General features: G+C 41.6%; 1 protein-coding gene across 1 annotated transcript in view; it reads left to right on the top strand.

Moving 5' to 3' along the window:
- Positions 1–10299, top strand: part of FBLN1 (fibulin 1) — an 83378-nt gene extending 73079 nt beyond the window's left edge. Inside the window, exon 17 of the mRNA XM_086610763.1 lies at positions 10160–10299. Within this exon, the coding sequence (XP_086466889.1) occupies positions 10160–10299 (140 nt within the window). The remainder of the gene's footprint in view (positions 1–10159) is intronic.
- Positions 10300–25706: the final 15407 nt, after the last annotated feature.

Here is a 25706-nt window from a genome sequence, read left to right as displayed (position 1 = left end):
CCTTTATCCTTTAATTCTCTCCCTCCTTCCTGGGAGTGGGGGAGGGGGAGTGACCAGCTGTGTGGGAGGGTCAGCCTAACCCACGACAACAGGGAAGTAGATTGAGAAATGACTGAACTGCCAGGCTCAAAGGGTTGTGATCTGCAGCACAGCTAGCAGCCAGTCACCAGTGGTGTATGTGGAGGATCAATGCTGATGTCAGTTTCTTCATTAATGGTCTGGATGATGGGACAGAGTACACCTTAGCAGGTTTGAAGAGGAAACAAAACCATGATGAGTGGCTGATATGCCAGAGGGTTGTGCTGCCTTTCAAAGGGACATTGACTGTCCCTTGGGTGAACAAGGGACATTGACTGTTCCAGATGGGTGAACACTGGAACAGGTTGCCTAAAGCTGTGGAGTCTCCATCCTTGGAGATATTCAAAACCAGACTGAACACAGCCCAGAACAACATGCTCTAGGTGACTCTGCTTTGAGCAAGAGGTTGTATAGATGGTCTTCAGAGGTGCTTTCTGCCTCAACTATTCTGTGATTATGGTTCTGATAATTTCTAATAATCATCTGCAGTGATTTTTAAAATGCGATAGGACTGGATTTTTATGAAAGGAAAAACTTTGCAGCTTTCACTCTATCAAATGCAGTAAGACATTCCCTAATGCGCAATGTTTGAAACATTATATTTTCAAAGCTAGGAAACGTTAAGCAATGACCCAGTAGTTGATTCACTTCCCTTCTCCCCTGTCATGGTATAGGTCAGTTAAATACTGTACTAACTGAGTTGGCAGAGCAATTTAAGCACTGAAAATCATTACTTTGGCATAACCTTTTGGAATAAAGAGCAGCCTTTAGGAAAGGAATTTAATTAAACTTTAAGGTATGCATAGCCCCAAAGCTTTTTACGGGAAAAAAAAGTGGATAAAATAGCCTAAAATATATTTTTTCTGTTTGTGACAAGAATGCTTTCAACCTTATTGATGAACTTTGTGTATTTATACTGAATATTAAATAAGAAATAACTTTTTTCTTACAAATCTTGCCATGACTTCTTTGAGTTGAGGTCTACGGAGCCAAAAATATTTGGCTGTATAGTTTTGGCTTCATACTATAGATATGTATTTACATGTTGTAGACTGAGATACTCTGGTATTCAAGCCTAACCGGCAACTCGTCGTCTGTGGTTTGATCCAAGGAAGCATTTATTCATGGCTGGATTTTTTTCTCTTGCTCATTTCTGGAATGATCCTATCAACTTTGCCTTTTAAAATAGCCACTGCAAGGATCATTTCCCTAGTCCTAAACTTCCTAATTGCTTGAACATCTCTTTTGAAACCATGACTAGGTTCTTCAGTCACACTGATGCATCTGAGATGTTTACTCTTAATTTTGAAAATCTTGGCCAGCAGTATAAAGCAAGAGGCCTTGAGGAGAAAAAGCAAACTTGAAATTATAGTCCAGGATCTTGCATTAACATGAGGAGATTGGTCTTCTTGTATTGCTTAAGGGAAACTCATAAACATGCTTTTCCCCTACAAAAAGTTGTTCACCGAACATTACTGCTAGCGTGCTGGTGTTTTAGGCTACTTTCCTTTAGTAGCCACGCAGTGGCTTTAGGTTCTAGGAGGCCGAAATGATAACCTCTTGGCTTCATTACTGCAACGCCCACATGGGATTAAAGACATTCATGAACATTAGGGGAGAGCCTATGTCCATCCTTTGTACATAGTCATACATACTTGTGGCCTGACACAGACTAGCAGACTATTTAAAGGCTATTTTTATGTTTCCCAAAGATCCTTTGCTTAAAAAAGGGTAGTTACTGCTGCATTGTGGCAGCTAGGACTATTCACCTCTGACAAGGCTGTAAAAAGGACCAGAGCGTTTTCTGTGGGGAAACAGAGATCTAGGAACAGCCAAATGCAGGACTTCAGAACATAGGCTGAGATTATTTGGAAGTTAGTATAAAGCCCAATAAATTACTTGAGTTTCAGTTGGGTTTAGGCTCCCACTCCACAGCTCTCATCACATTCTCTGGTACTTGAATGTTTCCAAATTAATAATTTTGTGTTCCAAGTATCCATTTAAAGCACAAGGAAAATAGCTAGAGGAAAAATTATGAGGTGTTTTTTGTGTCATTGAAATCTCTCTCTTGTAGGTGTCATAGCAGCTCATCCCAAAAGTTCTACCTGAAAACAGACAGCACTATCTCTCGCCATGTAATAGCATGTTCTTTTGGCAAGCCTTCCTGTGTTTTTTTCAAAGGGGGCACGTTTTGTGAGGGGCTTTAGCTTTCCCTTACAATCAGATCTGTAGACTTATAGCCTGAGGATTAGGAAATTTAGGGGGAAAACTGGTTTGCTCGGGCTCTTAGACGTCTCACATGGGATTTTATTTATCTCATGAGGAACAGAAATGAGTGTATTGCTATCAAAGTGCCATACATTCTGCATGAACAAGCTACTCATTTTTCAGCCCTGGCATGTATTCCTGCCTCTCACCTGTTTGGCCTCATACTCTGCTCTGCTTTTTGACCCTGCTGTCCTGCCTGCCTTTCTGGCATGTACTTGATTAGAAATTGCCTGAGGACCTCAGAGCTGGTGCAGCCAGTGAACAGGCTGTGTATCACGGGCAGAGAAACATCATGGCACATGAGAATTACCAAGAAGATCCTGGGAAATTCTTTAGCTTTCCTCAGCCCTTAGACCCTTTGCTGCCTATGACTCTATTTTATGTGGAACCGTGTTCTTATGGAGCTGTATTCCACACAATAATTCATATCATATTTCATATACCAAGTTGCTGTTAATTCTAATTAATGCAATTTTTATATTTTTTTTACTATATGGTCGGTAGTTCCACTTGCAGTAGAGTGAATGAAGACTAATTCTCAGTTGTCCTCTTAGTTTTGGATTTGTGAAAGTTAATTTTAATAATACATGGCCAGGATGCAAACACACACACACAAAAATTGAGTGCAGTATGTGCTTATTTTGAAGGAAAAGCGAACAATGAGTTATGCTCAGACTTGTTTGTCTGCCTTTGGTATTTCAAATATATATCCCATTCTTACTATTTGAGATACTTTTTACAGAGTGTTTAATTTAAAATAGATCTCAGAATGAATAAAAAGATGTGTTTTGTTCTATTTAGGACCAGATTAATATGTTAACTATAGATTAACAATTCAGAAAAGTGAATTGTTCTTCTTTTCACCACTTTATGCTCTGTCGGTAATTCTTACCATCCATCCCAAGTTTAGTCAGTTTGTGGTCAGTTTTTAGCTTACTACAGATCATAAAATTAAACAATGTAAAAAAAAATAGCAAATTTTGCTAAATAAATGGTTTGTTCCCAGAAAAACTGGTTAAATTAGTACCTGCCGATAATGTCAAGTGTGAAGTCTTGCACTAATGAAAAAAGAGGCAATACTGTTAACTTGCCACCTGAGAAGAACCACAGAAGGGAGACTGTGTGCTTGCTGTGAGCACAAAGGGAAAAAGGAAGGTAGTTTTGTTACCGTCCTTTGGCGTGTGATGACCAGAACAAAACAATAGAGCTGTAAGATGGTGCATGGGGAAAAAGAAGGGAAGGTGGTAAGAGGAAAAGTGCTCTTGTGCTTGTTACTTAACAGAGAGCTTGAACTGTGGTTGAGGGAATTGATCACATTTTTGATAACTGAGTTTATTGTATTTTCCTGAGCATAGCCCACAGGTTATTTGGAAGAACTGCTTTTGATTTGGCCGTAGTTTGGATTGTTTACGTATACACAAATACATATGCCTGCATATGTATATGCAGGTAGGGCCAGAGGAGATTTACTTCAGCGCATCCCCTCTTCCAGCAGTCATCAGATACAGCTCCCCAGTAATCTGTCCCTGTTGCCTCTCTTCAGCCTCTGATTCTTTGCCTGCTCCACTGAAGCTTCTCAGCTTGATTTTGTGGGAGTCCTTAAAAGTTTACATTATCTGAGGCTCTCTTTTTGAGGAATGGGTGCAGCTTATGTCTGTACTGTGTTCTTATGATGATACAGATTTGAATGTTTGACTAGACTCGAGAATCAATCCCTGTGGAAAATCCTGCAACCTTCACCTCTGGAACAGAAAACAGAACATAATGCATGCTCTCTACCCACCCCAACCAGCCTTTTCTAGTGGCAGTGTGAAAATAGGCTGCTTTGGTTCTGCTTTGCTTTCCAGCAAATAGTGGAGATCGCTGTTAGAGGGAACTTTCTCTAGAGAAAATGCAAATTCAGTGTTCAGCAAGAGGTGTAAGGAACACAATGACCCAGATTCATTGCAAGTGTAACTGCTGCAGATTTTGTGGTTTGCAGTGGGGAAAAAAAAAAAAAAAAAAAAAGTGGTTTTTTTTAAAGTATTTTAAAGAGTTTTGCAAGTGCTGCTTCAGCATACTGGGCAGTGAGCTTAGCACAGAAGGCAGAATCAGGAGCGTGGATTTCTGGAGACAAAATGTTAATGCAGGGTAACAGGGAGACTTGTCATCCAGAAGGGGTTAATGTGGTAATGAAACAGCAGTGTTTCTCCTAAGTTCAAAATAGAGCTTCTTTGCAAATCTTTGCCTAATGCAAAAATACAAGCAGAAACCAGACACAGAGGTGAATTGCCTGAGGGTCTCACATATTTCAAAGCAGAGAAATGTAGTGATATCTTAAAGAGGTATAGACAAGCCAAGGAATACCTGTGGCATCTGATTACAATAATAGAAATTCTGCTGAAAGGCTTAGGAAGATTAACAATATTAACCTTGCTGTCTTATTTATCCCATCTTCTTTGATAAGGAAAGCCTCAGTAATCCAATGACAGTGGCTCTAAGATTGTTGGTTGTTATCATTATTCTCACTTGAAAATAAGTATTATATATTATTTAGGTTAATGTCTTCACTATACATGGTGACATACTTCTACCTTTGACTAAATGAAAATATGAAACATGAAAGAAGAAGAAACAGGGCAAGAGAGCAGCTCAGTGTGTTAATTACAGAGCTTTAAAAGTTCCGGGCCGTGATCAGACTATCGCTGCAGAAACAACTGTGACATCCAGAGACTTACTGCCTCTCAAGCCAAGGCTGTTTGCTTGCACAGGTCAACAGATGGAAAGGATTGGCGTAGATCCTGTTTACAATAAGGGCAAAGTGTGCAAGGCGTAGAAGTCTTATCATTGTTTTCTAAAAGGAGGTCAGCAAACCATGAAGATACCCAAGCAGATTTGGGACGTATAATAACATCTCTGCTCAGTTAACAAAAAAGCAAACACAAACAAAGGTGAGCTGGTGGAAAGTAGTCTGCCTGGCCTGTGACGCGTAGGGTTTTCTGTAGATTGAGTCTGTGTTTGGGTCACAGATTGTGAACTGAAGAGTATTAACAGCAGCACATCAGACTGGAGGGTGACAGCGATTGCTTGCATAGATGCGCCTGTAGGAAAGACAACACAGATGCTTGAGATTGCCTGGAACATGGGATTCAGCAGCAATGTGAATCTCCTTGTTCACTTATTATCAGTGATTCACCATGTTTTAATATAGACAAATATTCTCCTGGCTTTTTTGGTGCAAAATGCTAACATCATTGAAATCTAAATTTGTTGGAAAAGGATTTGAGTGAACTTGCTTAAATAAACTCACACCATGTACCAACTGTAGAGTCTGCAGCTTTGGTCCCAGAGAGGACCAGCTGATGGTGGTATCTGAGAGCACTCTGTTTTCAGGTCATTCAGTGATCATAGAATCATAGAATGGTTTGGGTTGGAAGGGAACTCAAAGATCATCTAGTTCCAACCCCCCTGCCATGGGCAGGGGAACCCTCCACTACACCAGGTTGCCCAAAGCCTCATCCAACCAGGCCTTGAACCCTTCCAGAGATGGGGCATCTACAACTTTCCTGGGCAACCTGTGCCAGTGCCTCACTACCCTCAGAGTGAAAAATTTCTTTCTTATATCTAATCTAAATCTCCCCTTTTTTAGTTTAAATCCATTGCCTCTTGTCCTGTCGCTACATACCCTTGTAAAAAGTCTGACCCGCGTGCAGGACCTTGCACTTGGCCTTGTTCAATTTCATGAGGTTCTCACAGGCCCACCTCTCCAGCCTGTCAAGGTCCTTCTGGATGGCATCCCTTCCCTCCAGCGTGTCCACAACACCACACAGCTTGGTGTCATCTGTGAACTTGCTGAGGGTGCACTCGATCCCACTGTCCATGTCACTGGCAAAGATGTTAAATAACACTGGCCCCAGTACTGACTCCTGAGGATCAACGCCATTGTTCCGGCATCCTATAGAGAGCGACTCACAGGACAGTGTGTACTGCTCTGGTGATCCAGGACCAAGTCCCAGTCTGCATTTATGCCCATGTCGAATCTGAGTGGCTCCATCCAGTTACTTTGGATTTAGACTGGTAAAAAGAGATTAAAAAGCAGCTGCTTTAATTTCTACATTTCCTGACTTTTCAGTACATTTAAAAATTGTAACCTTCCTGTTACTATAAAGTATGTTTTTATACTTTGTATTCAGCTATAAATGCTGAAGGATGCCAGACCACAAATCTGGACCTAGCATTAGTCTGCCAAAAGGCATAGTGGAACAACATGTTTATGTTACAGTAATTGATAAATCCACATCACTTAAAACCATCCAGAATTATTACACATGGCATCTTCAAATGTGTCCTGTGTTAAATGCTTTTGAGATATTGACTGATTCATTGAATCATGTATGTGAATTACATGTACCAGGCCTGAGCCTCAAGCTTTTTCTGCAGACAGCTGTTTGTAAGAGTAGGCACAAGGCACTGCTGGCCTTGTTTGGGTCTGGAACAGCTGTGCCTCACTCATACCTGATGTGAAAGGCACAAGATATTAGAAAATCAGGCACAGGCAGCATCAAAATTCAGTGACACATTCTAGCAGGTAGCCTTTAACAGTGTTTCTGAGACAAGTCCTAGGACCACTGCAACAAGATCGCTGGGAACTGGATAAATGCATAGCCAGGTTTCAGGCTTTGAGCAACTTTGCTATGGCAAGGTTTCCACTCACATTGGTCCTTGAGTTTGGTGGGAGAAAAATGCTCAGGTTTTTCATTTTACACTTTTCCCCAAAAAGATGGTAAGCTCTTGATGAGTAAATCTGCCAAGAGATGAAAACTTGTCATATGCTTTTGTCCAGTAGAACATTTCTGTAGAACATTCCAGTAGTCCAGTTCTGGTGTCCCCACCATAAGAGAGACATAGATTTGTTGGAGCATGTTCAGAGGAGGGCCACAAAGATGATCCAGGGGCTGGAGCACCTCTGCTACAAGGGCAGGTTGCGGGAGCTGGGATTGTTCAGCCTTGAAAAGAGAAGACTTCGGGGGGACCTAATAGCTGCCTTCCAATACCTGAAGGGAACTTATAGGAAGGCTGGAGAGGGACTTTTTGCAAGAGTGTCCACTGATAGGGCACGGAGAAATGGGTTTAAGTTGAAGGAGAACAGATTTAGATTAGATCTTAGGAAGAAATTCTTCAGTAAGAGGGTGGTAAGACTTTGAAATAAATTGCCCAGAGAAGTTGTGGATGCCCCCTCCCTGGAGGTGTTCAAGGCCAGGTTGGATGGAGCCTTGAGTAGCCTGATCTAGTTGAGAGGTGTCCCTGTCCATGACAGGGAGGTTGGATTAGATGATCTCTAAAGTCCCTTCCAGCCTATGCCATTCTATGATTCTATGATTTCAAGGGTTTTTTCTTACTCTTTTTTTTTTCCTTCTGCCCATTTAGAATGACTGTGTCCTTATACACATGCTGTAGAGCAAACCCATCTGACTGCATCCTCCTGTCTATTTAAAAGGAGAGGAAGGGAAGTAGTTCTTTTGCACTGGTGGTCATTTCAGGACCATCTAGGACATTGGCACGGTAAAACAGATAAATAAATATAGAGTATTGTGTTTCTTTGTACATCCCTTCAATTTCTTTCTTCCATGTAGCTGTCTTAACATGTGCAGCATTCACTTCTCAGACCATTATTAGGCTTGATTTTAAAACTGCAGCAAGAGAACTGCATGGAAAAGTACTGCCACATGGATCACAGTGTATTTGCCTGTTCCACCTTGAAAATAAATCTTCCATTTTTTCTGCCTCTTAGCCAAATGCATCCAAACAAGAATAAAAAAGTTACTAATTGCTTTGAATGCTACATCCATAACATATGGATAGATGCCATACTGTAGCATAAACCATCCTGAGTGGAATTACGTCATGTCAGGAAAAAAACACAATATAGAATCCCACTTCTAGACTAGAGCAGACTCTACTAGAGCGGAGCAAGAAAGTGTAGAACACTATAAAAAGATTGCTAAATGGAAGCAGCAACCTTTGCCATCCGAGGCTTGGTGATCACTGCGTGAGCCCCGAACAGGGTGGGTTAAACAGCTTGCCAGTGCTGAGTGATTCCAATGCTGCGTGTTTCCGTGGTTGTCAGTTAAAGCACTGCCTGCAATAACGTGATGTGTTGTTAGCAAAATGCTTTAAATGCTACCCTAAAGGGAGGGCAATTTTAGCAAGGCTTCTCTTTTTCAATATATCATCTGCCAAGCCCAGTCATTTTTATAAGGTGCAGGAGAGCAGCCAAGAAAACTAAAAAAAAAATCTAAAAAAAGAAAAGTGTATATATGTGTTTGTATGTACATATAAATTGTAGGGGGAAGGATGCTGAAAAAGTGTATTCATCAAATATGGCAAGCAGAGTGAATGTGGTGAAAAGTTTGCAATTTTACTGCATACTGAAGATATTAGTTGGTATTTGAAGAGGACAAAACTGTAATGTCATCACTGCCTTGGAAGAAGGCGCTGACAGGCTGCATAAGCAAGCGTTTATCTCTGCCATCAGATCTCCAGCCAATGTGTTGGTAGGGGACTGCCGGAGGAGGTCGGCTGGGACTCGGGGAAGGCGCTGGTGTGCTGCGCGCTTGCGAAATGTAGCCCCCAGCATGCAGAAGGAATACGTCTCAAATAGTCCTTTCTTAAACTGTGTGTTTCCTTCTGAATCGAAGGCCCTTGTCAGATGAGTCAGCTGTCAGAAGGAGGGTCTCCGCCAGACTCCCCGTGCCTGCTGGCTGACCTCAGCTTCCCGTGATTTTGTCCTTTTGGATACACCCTTTCAGATGTGAGCCGTTTGGTAGCTCCCTGCTCTAATAACACCAAACCTAGAAAATAACTGTGAAGGGAGGACACGTTTACGATCTGATCCTGAGCCTTTGGAGTCAACGGCAAAGGTCCTGTCAACTTTCTTCCGTGTAGATCTGAAGCTGTAAATGCTCTTCTGTTTGGCCACAGTGTGTCAAGGCACTGATAAGACCTTATGGCCCAGATGGACCTCCCCGGGGTCCTCCCCCTCACCCTGCCCAAAGTCCAGAAGCCACAATTCACCTTCAGTCCCTGCCTGAGCTGTGCTGGAAGAGAGCTGGTCTCCAGCTGCATCACAGCTGTAGGTCCTCTTGTTCTGGGCCGGACCTGTATGTTGCCTCCTAGTTTCACTTTGGCCCTGTGTCATCACCATGAACTTGCCCAGTGATCTGCTTTTATTCTGTTTGCTTCCAGTGATGTTATCCATCCGTGATGCATGCACTGTCAATTTACAAATAGTGTTACCAGATTTTTGTAGGGAAAGTGTGGATTTTATTTCTGCCTCGTAATTGCCATTACAAATAATTTCTACTGTTCCAACTGAAATGGGGTTTTCAACATGGTACCCGAAATTGCATGGCATTTCCAGGTGTGCGTGCTTATGTACTTCTCAGGGCCACATATGTGCTGGCTTACCTAGGGAAAGCCTCCTTATGTCCTGCTGAAAAAGCAGTGTCGCAGACTTCTTCAAGAGTTTATTACTCTGAATAAAAGGTAAAAAAAAAATTTCTCATTTCAGAATATGTACTTTTTCTGCCATCAGCAACATTTTAGTGCTGTTTCTAGATCTTTACAAGATATTTTGATTCAAAAGTTATATTTTATTCTTATTTTGCAAACTTTCTTGCAAGCCATTTACAAGTCCAATAGATAAAATAACTTTCCGTCAGCAATACTGAAAATGAAGGAGAGTTTTTCTCTTGCTGAAATGAAGCAGGGTGTAGCTCATCCAAACTCTTCTGATTCTCCTATTAATCTCAGCAACCTATTTCTATCCCAACAGGTGTAGTTCGCCAGGTGAGGCCCATTGTTGGACCTTTCCATGCCATCCTGAAACTGGAGATGAACTACGTCATGGGTGGAGTGGTATCTCATCGTAACATTGTCAATGTTCACATCTTTGTCTCCGAGTACTGGTTCTGAGAGAGTGTTTAAAATCCCAGACAAGCAAGCCACTCCAACCTAAATCATTACCACAAACTATTATGTCATATACTTGTTTGTAAAACCAATAGTGTTTTTTGTTTTATTTTTAAATATTTGGTTTATAGTTTAAGACAAATAACAAGCTATTATGTTGATTAGACATAGGGTGGAGCAAATGAAGTGAGCCTGATGTAGTAGTTGTCTGTATAAATAAGTAGTGTGTAAAAGTGCTCAGCTGCCTAGTGAAATTTAAAACTTTTCTAAATGTTTAGGCAGATCTTAACTATTGCTCCTTGGCCAGATAACCAGAGCGACTGAGGATGTAGAACAAAATAGATGTCAGAATTCATTGGGATGAACATATGGTATCTTCGGATGGAAGAAGTTTGGTAAGGATTCGTGATTTCATCTCAATATTAACTACCTTGAAGGAGTCAGATTGTCAGAAAGTGCTAAATATTTGCTTTTGGGCCCCAGTAGGGTAACTCTGAATAGGCATCCAGAATTGCTAATCCTTTCTGAAAAGTTTAGCTTAGATATTTAAAAAGCACCATTTGGCTACGGCTACAAGAGGAAGTGCAAAAGGAATTAGAAATAGTAAGAGACTAACAAGCTATTGCACATATTAAAAAAATACTCCTTCTTTGTACTTATTATTTGATTGTAAGATTATGTTTGATTCTAATTAAACAAATACCTCTCACTGAAATTAACCTCTTACAAGGATAAGGCATACTGTTTAAATTCCAGTCTCATCTATACTCAGCGATACATGGAAACTCAGACCTTTATCTCCTGTCTGTTATAGAGTAAAGCTCCATACTTTTTTTAAATTGGTAATAAAATCAGCATGTTAAACTGTACACTTCCTATGCACCAAACCAAGGCATATGTAATAATATAATGAAACTCTCACAAATAAATAAATGAATGTTTAATGTATTTTATAGGCATCAAAGTAACGTATCTTTTTTATTACAGAACAGAAAATAAATAGCTCCATGTTTTAGTTTGTTATGTTTGTTAAGATATGAGGAAATAAAGTCAGTCAGATGGGAAATACTCAGACACATGCTATGTTTTCTACTTACCAAAAAAATCATATAATATACAAAAATTAATTTGCTCCTGTGAGCAAATTAATTATATGTAGATATTACACATTCCCTGCTCAAAACAGTCGCTATTTCATCGGTCATTATTGGCACTAGGCATTTGTCTCTTCCATTTATACAAAAGCCCCTGAAGCTTAAGGGAATCTTTCCATTGACCTGAATGATCTTCGAATAAGACTAATAAAGACCATCCTCTCTGATCCATTGCAAATAAAAGATCATAGCAACTTCACTGGGTACATACAGAAGTCTTCATTACATTCTCTGTGGCAGGGAAGCTTCTCTGCCTGCAGCATTCTCACTGCTTAAGATTTTATGATAACATATTCTTATAAATAGTATTTGACTAAAGAATACCATCTTGGCAGTATTTGTCACACTTACATAGCATCCCAACCCCATACATAGCCTGGTTTTCAGGATTCCATCCGCTTAAAACATATTCAGTGTTGTTAGGTTGCTAGTGGCCACCTCTATAGTCCTGATTTCAATAAATAGTTACATATTTGCGTGGAAAAATGCCATGAAGCAGATATATTTATAGCAGGTGACCTTCATCATTCAACTAACTAATGGAGACTTTGGAAAACTCCGAAGTACAAGAGATACTGTTGACTGCAGGGATTACCAGCCTACGTAATTCCAATTTAGATTGGAAAGTAAAACGTTTTGTTATCCTAACAGAGTCCGAGAAAAGGAGGCTGGAAGACTCTCCTTAAATTGTCAAGTTCTTTTTCTTGCCCGTGTGGGAAAAGAAAGTAGCCTTAGTACCAAAAATACAAAGACTGTTTCCATCTGATTTTCTAGACTGTAATTTTTGATCCTTTATTTCCTCTGTAAGTGGTATTTAGTTGCAGTGGAAAGAACTTTGGGACAGCAGAAATCTAATTTTAGGATCGAACTGATGAACAAACTAATTTACAGACTTCTTTCTGTAGAGGAGAAACCACACACACACACACACACGTGCGCGTGCACACACACCTCTCCCCTTCTTTCTGCATTTTTGAGTAAAAATAGAATAGAAGAAAGATTACCACTACTTCCTGGAAAACTGTTTTCCTACGTTGTCCCAAATAATCTTTGAAAATTGCAAGCAGCTTTTTAAATAGTCCTAATGTCATATGACAACATTGATCCAGTAGATGATTTTATGTTTTGTGTGTAATAAAATTACAGAGTGCTTAGTGCCATGGTCACTGTGATGTGTCTTAACTTTTAATAGATCAGCATAGAAAAAACAGATAATTCAATAATGATAGGAAAGATTAAATATTTCTCTCATCCAAACTTGTGACAATAAAGTTTAATTTGTTGTGAATAGGACAAAGTTAAAATACTTGCAATTTTTATTAGCAAATCATTAAAGCTGTTCAAGTGGGAGAACGTGCTTCTGTTCCAGTGGGGTTATGAAATTGTCCCTGAGATCCACTGACTTCGAGGGCTTTTCCTTTGCTGTGCTCTCTTTGGATTGATTAGATCTAAGTTCAAATCGTTCCAATTGAGGGGAAACAGAATCACAAGTAAATTAGCATTTAGAAGAAAACGACAAGAACAAGTGTTCATTAGTCTGCTTTTTAGGAGTCATCTGCTCAGTCATACACAGAATGATACCACGTGCCTTGGAAAAACAATCACACGCTAATAAAAGAATGAGTAGTAATAACACACAATTACAGATACTACACAGGATCGAATTACCTTATAAACTGTCTTATTTGACACTAGATGAGTATGGAGGGACAAAAATCACTCGAATGAGCAAAGGCTCCCAGGTGCTAGCCAGATTCCCGATGGGAGGAGCAGTAGGTGTCAGGTTGTTCTGCCAAAAGTCAGGCGTCCTGCATACATGGGAAGACTTCTCGTGTGCTACAGGGAATGCTTCTAGGACAAGTCTTACGGCAGGAAAAATTGCCTCAGAGGTATTTCTGGTTTGCCTGAGAAAGCATTCAGTGTATGTAGATGGTTCTGAGCAACCGAGGCCATAGCCTTAGTCAAATAAAATAAGAACGAACCAGGAAGATTTCAGATCAGTTTGCTGATAGGCTGATCTGCTTACTTGTATTTCAGCTTAAAAATCACTTCCTGATGGATCTGTAATTTATTAGCGGATAGAGAAGGCAAAGAGCATGTGTAATCCTGGCATGGTTACTCCTTTTGCAGAGGGAGGGCACGACAGCCAGGGACAACAGCAATGAGGAACAAACAAGTTTCACAGCAGCGTTCAAATCAGCACATTCCACATATGACAGCTGGATAAGCTTGTGCAGGGATGACAAAAGTTATTTCATGATTTGGAGAGAAATACCATGTGCCTTTCCAGGGTAGCTATCCTACCTGTATACACCGTATGGTAACTCTTGGAAGCCACTGGTGACTGTAACGCTCCAACACGGCAAATTGCTTGTCAGCGCTGTGAATGCCTCCATTATTTGGAGCTCAGGCAGCATTAATGTGTTCCTGCCTCAACCACAAAAATCACACTATGCCTGAATTTGGCCCGTGAAAAATATCGCAGCATCCACTTTGCCCATCCAGTTGGTGACAGCTTCAGTGCCCGAACACGTGCAATCCATCAGTGCTGCGAGCATGGCCCTGGTGAAACCTCCTGCCTCCTGCACTGCAGGGTGGAGCAAAACACTGACTTTTGGAGCAGGGTGAGTTACACCAGTGTCACCAACACGTGACAAACTGCACTTTTTATGGCAGCAGGTTCAGTACAGTTGTGTTCTCACATCCATGCCGGTATAAAGGAATTAAAAGAGAGATGGCTTCCCAATTAAATATAGTAACTCTTTGTAATGATCTGTAGTTCAATTAGCAAGTGTATGTGATGACAGCCCATATTTCAAGCCAGCTAAAAACATGCTTGCTGGTACCTGAAGTGAATGCAATTCTTATTTAATATCTAATTCTGAAGAGTGGCACAAAGCCACCAATTCAACACTGGCTGCCTTATATCAGCTGGTTTGCAGGTACCCCTGTGAAGGCAACTCTTTTCAGGAGCAGGTGTCAGAAGATGTTTAAATATGCTATTTGTTCCCCTGAGCACAGAGAATATGCACTGCTCACCAGTGAATGCTACCTTCACTTTTTAAATGAGTATTTGTATTTTTGGTCTGCTTGTGAAAATGTTACTGATGTAGAAAATGGGTGCCAGCTGTGGCACGAGAAAAAAGAGCACGAGCTCTTAGAAACAGTGGCTGTGAACGATAGCCTCTAGCAATCCTCTTGTGATGTTTCAGCAGCTTGGATTTAGTATTTCATAAAAGGCTTTTACAGGGATGCTGACACACAACTCTTCGGTATTCTGTGGTGGTGTTAATCCATATTGCACAGAAAATTGTCTGTATGTACGTATTATGTGTAGCTTGGTAGGTAGGCTCTTTACAACAAGAAATCCTGATGCCTGAGGAGCAATTCACACCTGCTGGGATGGAGATGTTCATGCCATGACCATATTGCCTTTTATCTTACCCAGCTGAGCTTGGCAGCTCGTCTCCCAAGTCTCTCGCTCTTGACACTAGCAAGATCACTAATGCAACTGGACAAGAAACCTACCCCAGGGATGCTGTCTGTGGGTTGGGCTTTCCCAGGCAGGTAGTCCTTCATGGAAGTTAGAGGATTAGTTCCCTTCGCAATCAGTCATGGTACCTCCAGGGCCATTTTACCATCATGTAAATTCCAAACTTCTCATGATATTGCAGCAAAGCATACCCTGTGTCCTGTCTGGAGTAATTGCTATTAACAGAAGAGCCAGGGGGAGCTCACTCTGAGTTTTTTATGTTCAATTCCAGGTTTAGAGGCAGTTGTGTAAAAATTTATTTCATCACAAGTAAGAGTGACGCATTTATTACTGTCCCTATTCAATATGCTGTCAGGTGATACCCTTTTTGAACAAGACAATAATCTTAGTTGACAGCTTAATGCATTTATTGGCCATCTGAATCCAAGACATTAAAACCTGGCCTGGAAAACCCAATATTGCTGCTGCTGGAAGTGCCGAGGCCAAGCCCAGGTCGTAGGGAGGACTGGTGACAGTTGGCCACGGCTGACGTAGTTAGGCACAGCACACGTGCAGCATAGCTCATGCAAATAAATCTGATGCTAATGGAGAAATTGAAGAGCAAGGAACGTATGTGGAGAAAGTTATGAGAGACCAGGCAAGTCAGAACAACCCCATTTACAGGTTGTTGAGACAAGAGCGACTTGCACAGTGACAATCGATAGTTTACAAATACCCTGTGAATGACCAGTGAATAGCACTACAAGGATTTTGAGAGAGGAACATCAGCTCCTTTAGCTTACTTCCGCATGAAGTCCAAAACCAGTTGTCCCGTGGGGGTGTCCCTTCCATTTGCTACGCTAGGCATCATGCGGCATGAGTTGCCGCGGCGTTTGAGAGCCCACACACAGGTGGGCAATGCACACCCATTTCGGTGGCCAGACGCACCGTGTCGAGCTCCCCGTGGGCCCTGCACCCCTGGACAGCCAGGCTCCCTGGAGGCTGCCTGGTGGGAAGTCCCAGGGCTCACAGCTCACCGCCTGCAGCAACCTGTCCGTGTGCCGGGGCTCAGGGTGTTGCCTTGCTCTACGTGTCAGATGAGCACGGATTCTTCCACGTCCCCTCTGGTAGTAATTCCCCTTACGTCATGTCATCGTGACTCACCTCAGAGAGCTTTTGTGAATGCAAAATACTGCTTGCTCTTCCTCTACAGAAATGGCTGAACGACTGAGGGATGTTGTCTTGATTGCAGTAAGTGCGTGCCTTGTGTGTACTTTGTCTAAATGATACTGTAAAGTGTTTGGAAAATGATCTTGTCTTCTGTATATGATCCGTGTGCTGTATAAAATCAGTACAAAAGTAAAAGTTAATGTAGAAAATTCCTTGGTTTTTCCCCCACCACTCCTTGATACCTGTTTCATTTAACTTTTTTTGATAGTGAATCGTGAGTATACTATTTGTAAGAACAGCAGGAAAAATATTCATGCAGTGGAAAAACTGCACTTCAGTCTACTTTTTGCATAATGATCTAGTGCATCTCAAAATAAGCAAACGATGCTAAGGACAGCAGGGTAATTTATTTCTGGGGGCTCAAAATGAATCCGAGATAGTTCCAAGCAGCATTTAATACAAGGCTGTTGGAATTCAGTAGAATAAAAATAAATGTGCTCCTTAATATTGTTTTCTTCTTTTTTTTTGAGAAAATAAAAATCTGTGTACAACAGCATTCTGCAGTTTTTTCTACTGTGGATGTACCTACTTGATATTATTTCTTCTCATTTGAAAGGTATTTGTTTTCTATAGCAAGGTTTGAGTTTAGGTCCATTGGCTGCTCCTTCGTGTTTGGTTTTTAGTATATTTAACGCCCAGCCAGAATTAATTAAAGAGATTCCTTTTGATTTGTGGAAAAGGCCAGTCTCTCTGAAAGGGAAAAAAAAAATCATCCTTTTCTCTAAGCTGGGATTTTTTGCTGGCTCTTTAAAAGATGTCAGCTGAGGTCTCCCAGGGATGCTCATTCCAAGGGCTTGCAGTCAGTCGCCTTCGAAAATAGCAGTTGATTGTTCTCTCTTGGCCAAGTCTGAAGCGAAGTGCAGTTTCGATAACAATGCCAGAGCCACTTCTGGTTGGTCAGCGCGCGCTTGGCCACTGGCTACGATACACCACGTCTCCTGAAGAAAGTCAGAGGGACCAGAATCTGATTTATATCTCACGGTCCCGAGTTTGGCTGAGGTTTCGAACCTGCCTGCAGGCAACCCCGCACCCGCCCTCTGCCCACCTCCGCTTCTGCCCGCCGTGGCCGGGGCTCCCCGGGCGGCCCCGCGTGCCTGTGGAGGACGCCCTTCCCTCAAATTACCAGTCTGGTCTGACGCTGAACGGTCCTCCCCGCTCTGCGACGGCGAGGAATGCCAAAGCCCTTCCCAACATCACTCCTGCTTTCTGAGCGCCTTTGTTCCCTGCTGCCTGCGGTGAGGGCAGGAGGTGTGAGGCTGCGTGGAAATTGCTGCTACTAGACGGGAGAGACAGAAAGTACACCCACCAAGTCTCCAAAGTCACTGATCTGATGAAAGATTTTTCATTCCTGCTGTGGCTAAGAATGCGCTATCTGTTCTGTAATGAGCCCTTTATTTCGCTTTCACCTTATCCTATTTCATCTTTTTTTTTGTCCTCTCCCTTTCCTTTTATTGGATTCTCTTCTCCCTCTCCTTACTTTCACTCCCCGCATCCATCTTTTTCATTTCTTCTATCATTGAGTGTTTATTTGTAATGAAGCAATTGAAGTTAAACACGTCCACTGGACCCAGAAGAGAGATCTTGAAGAGCTGCAGAAAAAAAACCTGTCCCGGGGTCCCTGCAGACAGACAGAGGCACGCCATGGTTTTGTACCCCAGATGTTTTACCATGGCACTCTGAATCACATCTAGATCGTGCCAGGATGGACACTTGCAGGGGACAGTTTATGGCCACCCTCTTTTAAACATATTTCTTACAACTAAATCCATGTACCTCATCACTTCAAAGTGCAATAGCCAATGTGAAGTATGGGGCAACAGAGAAGTCTCAAAAGCCCTCTTCTGTAAGATATTCCCATTTGGGATGGTACTTCATTACTCCCTATGGGAAGAGAGGTCACACAGGGAGTCGCTGAGCTTTCTGCATCTGTGGCAAACAGCATTTGTGAATCCATCGTGCTTCATCTACGCTGGGTCAGTGGATTCAGGTTAAATCCCTGTTGACCGTGGCTAATGCAGAGAAGAAATGTGAGCACAAGACATAAACACACATAAACACACTTTCTCCCTTCTCCTTCCAGATCTGTTTTTCTGAGGGTTTCTCTGTGTGTGCTGTAGCTGAGAGAACTGGCTGGTATCTGTGGCTGTCCTTCAGGCCAGCATGCCTGTTTGGGGGACCTGCCACAATCACGGGTGACACTTCTGCCACTACTGCTGAAGCAAAGGGTCAGTCCCTCATCAGGGGCCCAGACTAATGTATTGCAGCAAGGGGCACTGGGTCAGGGGCGTGGGGACCCACCTCATGGGGTCTGAACCACTTGCAGACACAGGTTCCCCACGTTAATTCCCACATCCTACTGATAGCATGTTCTCACTTGCAACAAAATGCCACGGCCCCTCCATGAACTCACGCTATCATCAGGTTCTTAGAAGACATTTGGGGTCTGCCTGTGTTAAAAGGCAACTGACAGAGTTGTCTTGTCCCATCAGGAGACTTGGGACTTTGAACAAAAGCAAGGGGAGACTTTCCCTCCCCTCCTGCAACCAGTGCTGGTCACTCTCTGGGTAGATTTGGGTCCAGAAGCACAAGAACAGCTCCTGTCTGGAACTGTGCTTAATCACTGAACTAGGTTAACTAAACGTCATGTAGGGAACTATGAACAACTTGGAAGTCTTACGATTATACCATTAAGATATGCCCCAGGTCATGCTGAAACGACATTTAGTAGTGACAAAAAATGAGGATTAAGGATCTAGGCTGTTTGATGCTATTCCAGTAACTGGGTTTGTCATATCCAGCCCCTCCATGCCTTCATTTACACATCTGCTAGTGGCTCTAGTAACCTCATAACTTCACTGAGCCACCGACCACGAGGAGCAAGGAGGCAGGAGCCACGACTCTTTCCCCTTCACTTCATCAATGGCAACTGGGATACAGGAGTTCCTTCACTCTGTGGCAGTAGGAGCGCGTCACCAGCTGGTGTCCAATGACTTATATGGTGTGGAGGTGCAATGTGGGATTTAACAGTATGCAAAGTGTTTGAGATCTCATGAGGGCAAAGCACTGTTGTTTTATGATCACACCAAGCTTAAGTCTGGCATCAGTACTGCTCTGATGGAAATGGATTCCCTCACTCCAGGTAAATTTAAAAAAATGAAATAAAAGAAAAGCAGTTGTACCTGACACTGTGAGTGATAAATATCTTGGCCTGGCAATGCTCACAGAATGACCTTTGCAGGTTATGATCACCAGATGGTGATCAACTCTTTTGTTTTGTTGTTAGCTGATGGTTCTCACATGAGCAAGGTGTGGTGCAGGTCACACAGTGGTGGAGGAGGAGAGCTGATAAAAGAGAAATGCTTTTGGGTTCCTTTAGTCAGACTGGCCCTGGAAAAGGCAAGAGAAACTTTCTCTGAACCTGCCCCATCGGTGACCTTGGACCTGATCAGAGGGACCACCCTCAAATCTGGATGCGAGGTAAGTTAAATTACATTCTGCTGAATTGTCCTAATACTGCCAACATTTTGGGCAGAAGTTGTAATAATGATAAAAAAGCCCCAGTGTAATAGATACCATCATAACTCTGTAACTACAGTTTAGGTTTTGAAAATTACAAATATGTGTTTAAGTAAGGCTAACCAGAAAGTACTAGATGGTGCTTTAACTGTGGCCAGCTGTCTAGTGTTTAGAAATTAGAAAAGAATGTTTTTTCCTTCCAAAGTGGAAAAATTACTGCACGTTTGTACACATTGAGCTGGTAATCATTTGTCCAGCTCTACCAGGAAGTGACAGGTTATCTGTTGTATCAAGAGATGACAAAGTACTTTGTAGAACAACTGCACAAAACACAAGGAAAAGTGGACTCTGTAGCCTTCAACTTACGATGTGCTTCACCTCTTATGGATCAGAGATCTCATTTGCAGCCACTAAATTTCATACATATATTTTTTTATCAGACCCTGTCAGTTAACAGGTTGCTGTCAACTTTGCTTTCTTTAGTAACAGTGAGATTCATTTTGTCTTGAATTGTATGTGTGAGAGTTATTTCAGAGATATTTCTTCAACTAATGCACACAACTCTGTTCCTTCCAACTCACCTACCTTTGGCTGCTGATCTCTCTGTAAATGTATATGGCTACAATTCTTTTTCACCTCTACCATGAGTAAGCTTCACACCTGACCTCTTATTCCACCTCCCCTTCCTTAAGTTTCTCAGACGTGGAGCAGCTGGGAACTTCAGCTGCCGATGTCTGTGTCTGTCAAACAGAAAGATGTTCTGCTTCCATAAGCCACTGTGTAGAGCTGCTGACTGCATGTCAGACAGAGACTCGGTGAAGGTTGTGTGGATGAGATGAGCAGAAAGATGCAGGAAATCACCTATGTTAGCAAGCCGAGAAGTGGGCATTAATGCCGCCTGAAAACATATGGGCTTTCCTGAACTCCTCCTTGGCAAAGGTTATGCTGAAATCGTTGGTTGTTCAGGTTTGACTTTGTTTTTGATGTCTGGCCAAACACAGTTAGTTGATAGGTGTGAGTGGCTGAAAGATTGCTCTCATTGAGGGGGATTGACAAAATGAGCTTTTTATTTTCTTCCTTTTTCCTGAACCCACAAGATTACCCTGACGAGGACAACTTCTTGTTGGCCTGTTTCTCTACAAGAAATTAAGCAACTCTGGAGGACAAGATTGTATAGTATTATTTTACTTAGATGGAAAATGGAAAATGCAGACCAGGAAGCAACTGGGTAAAGAAACTGAAAATGCTCAACCAAGAACTGACCAAAACGGAAGAACGATGTAGGCAGAAAGAAAGATTGAACAAGGAGCCAGGGAGAATTAGAAGTGTATGGTTTTGCTTTTCCCTTTTTCATCTGATTAAAACAATTTCGGCCCAATGGATTCACATCTAAGTGGTTGAGTGGCCGCTAGATAATATCAGTGTAACTGCTTAGATGGGAGAAGAGCATTTGATAGCTACCTGTATGTAAATCAGATAACAAGTTATTTATGGACCACAGACTCCAGTATGTAAGAGATGCTATCACTAGGCTGGTTCTTATCAGAAAAAAAATGAGACCTCCCAGTCTGCCAAAAGTGGTGCCAGGGAGACTTCTGTGTGATGTGCCTCTGAGGGTCTCATGGGATCCATCATTGTGGACCTATCAGTAGGAAGTAGTAGCAGCAGGCTGGGAAGTTTTAATCCTATTTTTTTTCTGTCATGTATGAAAAAGCAGAGTTAAATTAACATTTCTCCCCCGTTCACAGAAAGCACATAGAGATTATGGTTCAGGGTGACTTAGTGATGAAGCAGGAATGAAACAACTCTGTCTTATTTTAAATCATTCTCTATTGGCCTCCATTAACTTGCCATCTTTTAATTGGGTTTTTTTGTGTAAATCTATGTATAAAATATACATAGACACATCTTACAAAAATAAAATATAATGAATAGCATAATACAGGAAACTACATAAACTGTACACCATAAATAAATAAAGACCATCAATGTGCTGTTAGAGGAAACTGCCTTTGAAGGAACTAAATTGTATCAACAATATTTGTTGCCCAGTGAATTCTACCAGAGGGCCAGCAAGGGTCTGTGACTGAATCTTCTTAAAAAGGCTGTTGAACTGAATTCACTTCAATGTTGGGGGCTTTTTTATGGAAACTGGTGGGAGCTTTAAATGCAAAACTTTAAATCATCCTGTTCTGCTCCATTTGACTGGAATTTGAGGACTTCAGTCAAAAAGAGGAGTCTGAAAAAAACAATCGTATTGACAGATCCTCACACTGGGAGGGAGGCAGGCTGCAGATTTAATTTGACAGAGAAAGAGAGAGTTACAAACGCTTGTTTTCCTATCTTTGTTAAGAGTGGATGGGAAATGGCTGGAAGTGTAAATGGTTCTGTGTGCTCAGAGCTCAGGTTAAGCTAACAGGGTTCACTTCTGCGCCCCACCACCAACATTTGGAAAAGCAAACACAGGTGAGGTAAGTGCAGTGAAGATAGTGCTCATTCTGAGAGGGAGGATGTCATAACAAAACAAACCAAAAAAAAAAAAAAAAGAGATAAAACATAGCTATAACCAAATTAGCCACGACTAATTTACAATGCTGTGCTGGAGACTATCAGATACAGATAAGTTCAACAAATTGGCTTCAAACCACAGGTGCCTCACTTAAGGTTTTGAGTCCCACACATGTGAGATTAAAGGAAATTCAAGAACGTAGTTATTTGCAGTGTGTTAAAGAGTTTACATCAGATTTTTTTGAAGGAGTTTGTAAAAGCAGGTATATTATAGCCTATTTACAGGCTAAATACCAACCTGGCTATTATGTTTTGCTTATTTAATTTCCTTTGCAATTCTAATTGCATGCACAAGTCTTCTTCCCCCCTGCCCTCTATGGCTCTTCAGTGCCTGCTATGCTCTTTGGCATTTCTTTGAAATATAACATAAGCCACTGTGTTGATACAAACAAGCACTTCTCTGTTCTACAGCTAGTAAATGTTATATGAAACTGAATTCACACTCACAGAAGGAGCACTCAGGTAATTGCAGCCCTGGCTTTGGCTCACAAATGCAACACGCTAAAATAACTTGAGTAGCATCCATGTCTGAACTTACACTCCACATATGTCTTGTCCAGACAATATGCTTTTATTCTCTTCATCCAATTGCAGTTCATGGCCTGAATGACTTTTCTGAAGCCAATGGAGCATTGCTATTAATTTTGTCTAGAGAATTTCATTAATGACTGAACCTTTTCCTCTGTCTGTCTCTCCCCACCCCCTGTTTTGTTTGATTCTTCTACAGTGCTAATGCATTAGACCCTCTATAACACATCAACCTTACTTTTTGCTTACCAAAAAAGAAACTGAGGGGGGGGGGGTGCAGCATGGGGGGACACGGACACAACTAAGCAACAAATATTTGATAGGTTCTGCAGATCTGAAACAGTTTTCCACACGGACAGATTTCTGAAGGTCTGCAGATGCCTGGTGAGATTTTCGTAAGAGTCAAGAAAGATTAGCTATGTGTCATATTTAGGTGTGTTCATGCTTTTTTTTTTTTAATCCAGTCCTTATCTCCTCAAAATCTGGCTGTATAACAAATGAGAAAGTATGTGCTAAGGTATTTACAGAAAGGCTTTAAAAAAAAAAAACAACCCACCATGCTTTCCTGACTAGAACATAAAACCAAAATAGATTGGATTTGGTAGAAAGTAATGTTGTAATTTCCCACTCCCCACCCTTAAATTTAAACCAGAGATGACATACATAAAACTTGAAGCAAATTGACAATGGTATTGGTGCTTCAATTGGAACTTGGGAATAGAAACACTGATATACTATAAGATACCACGGCGATATGATTCAACTAACTGTAAACCACCTACACAGAAGAGCAAATAATCACTTGTTAATCGGTGGAAGAAAGTCTACTGACGGAATGACTTCCAGCCTCTTCACCTTCAGCTCACGGCCAATAAATCTCATTTGAAAAGTAATACTGCCCACTTATCCTTTCAGCACAAAGAGACTGTCATCACCATGCTATATTACTTCTGGCCTCGCAGTATTTGCTCTGCTGCCCTATTATTAATCAAGTTATATCATCATCATCCATGACTAAGTTGGTTTGTCAGAAGCCCATAGGTAGAAGTATCCCAGGTCACTGTGGTGCTCACTGATGGAAATAAAAGCACTTTTCTGTGGAAAAGAAAGAAAAATGAGAGGGATGGGTCCATGTGATGGGGGAGGATGTTGTCTGAGTGCAGCTGGTGACAGATCTGATGTGCATCCTGATATGTGGCTGTAAGTAGCCCGAGATGTTTGGATGCAGTAGCTTATAACTGCACACTTGTTACATGTCTTGAAGAAGTAAGATGCAGCTCAGGAGGGCTGAGCTTTATCTTTACGCTGCTCTTGATGTTCTCTACGGCCTTGAGCAAATTGTGTAGGTTTTGTCTACACTAGCAAGCAGTGAAGCATAGAAGGATCAGATCTGGAAACTGAAACAGTTGAAGGCAAGGAGTTGACGTTCACCCTCCACAAACACACAAACCCTGCAGGTTTGGGGTTTTTTTTCCAAAAAAGTCTCTGCAATACTGAACATCCCTGAGGCTGGCGCACATCAGGAGCCCTCTTGGTGTGCATCTTGATATAGTTTCACCCAGGGTGAATCCAGCTGTTACTCTACAATCTCTCCACAGTATAAACCAAAGCATAGTAGGTGGGGACAACCAGGAGATTAACTTCACAAGGGCACTAATGGTGCAAACAGAAATGCCAATGCAGATAACCCTTTCTCCCCTGCTGTTTCATAGGGATATTACTCTACCACGTTCATTTATGTGTGACCTGTTTAACTACTATGATAATGATAGTAGATGTGATAGCATATTTTATTTCAGCATTCACTTGACAATATGCAAGCAAAGATTACATGATGTTTAGTAGGTGCAGAATTAGCAGAGGTTAGACTGAAAATGAACAAGGAGGTGGTTCTTCACACAATGAGTGATTAAGCTGTGGGGATCCTTGCCACAGGGTATTGCAGATACTAAAATGTCACAAGGTGACAAAAGTGGCTGCACAGGTTCCCAGAAGCAAAATCCATGGAAGGATATTTTTTTTTCAAAGACTTTTCCTGTGTGTTGGGAACTCTGAGCTGCAAATTGCTGGAGGATAGGAGAGTGTACTTGGGAAGAATCATTACATGCTTGCCCCAGGTACCCAGTATTAGCACCTGCCAGAGATGGAGTAATGCAGAAAGACAGACCTCTGATCTAACATGTTATGACAATTCTTGAATACACTTATTTCTTTAAAAACGTTTAGATTTTTCAAATTTAATCATTCAAATAAAATAATTCAATAGTTAATTTCAATGATTCAGGTTTGGAATTATTTTTATTTGAAATATATCTCTCTGGAAATTATGTTGTGGTTTCATAGGGATAGGGAAACTGGATATTCATTCCTTCTTCCAGAATAGCTGAGATCCTTCTACAGACTCAGTTTCACAATAGTGCCACAAGTCTTCCCCTGAAGATGGGAAGTGGTCCATGATGGGAAAGGACACAAACTCTGTTTTCTCAATGATGTTGTCGTAGAGTACTGAAAACTGAATACTGCTATTTCAGCCTCAATATTTTGAGGACTGGGTGTTCACGTTTTTACGCAGAACTGTGATTTCCACAGAACCTAGATGCTTTTTAGGAAAACAAATCCCTTCAGTCCAAATCTCAGCATCCCACCAAACAACAAGGAAAAAAAAAAATCCCTTACTGGCTCACATTGAAGCTTTTAATCTGCTACTGGTGGAAAGCCTCAGTGCACACATATGATGCAGTATAAATCTACAGCTTATATGGGCACAGGCAGCTAGTGTCACTGTTGGCCAAGCTCAGACTTTTCCATATTCATCAGGGGATCAGATGTTCTGGTGGTTCAAACTAGGTCTGAAGGAGCAGCTCCATAATACTCAGAGGGGTTACATACCCTGTGACAGGCTTCCTTCTCAAAGCCAGTTTGAAAATCTCCTGCTGCTCAGT

The sequence above is a fragment of the Tauraco erythrolophus genome, chromosome 4, assembly GCF_009769465.1.
Source record: "Tauraco erythrolophus isolate bTauEry1 chromosome 4, bTauEry1.pri, whole genome shotgun sequence".
Taxonomy (NCBI): Eukaryota; Metazoa; Chordata; class Aves; order Musophagiformes; family Musophagidae; genus Tauraco; species Tauraco erythrolophus.
This window is presented reverse-complemented; position numbering and strand designations above follow the sequence as displayed.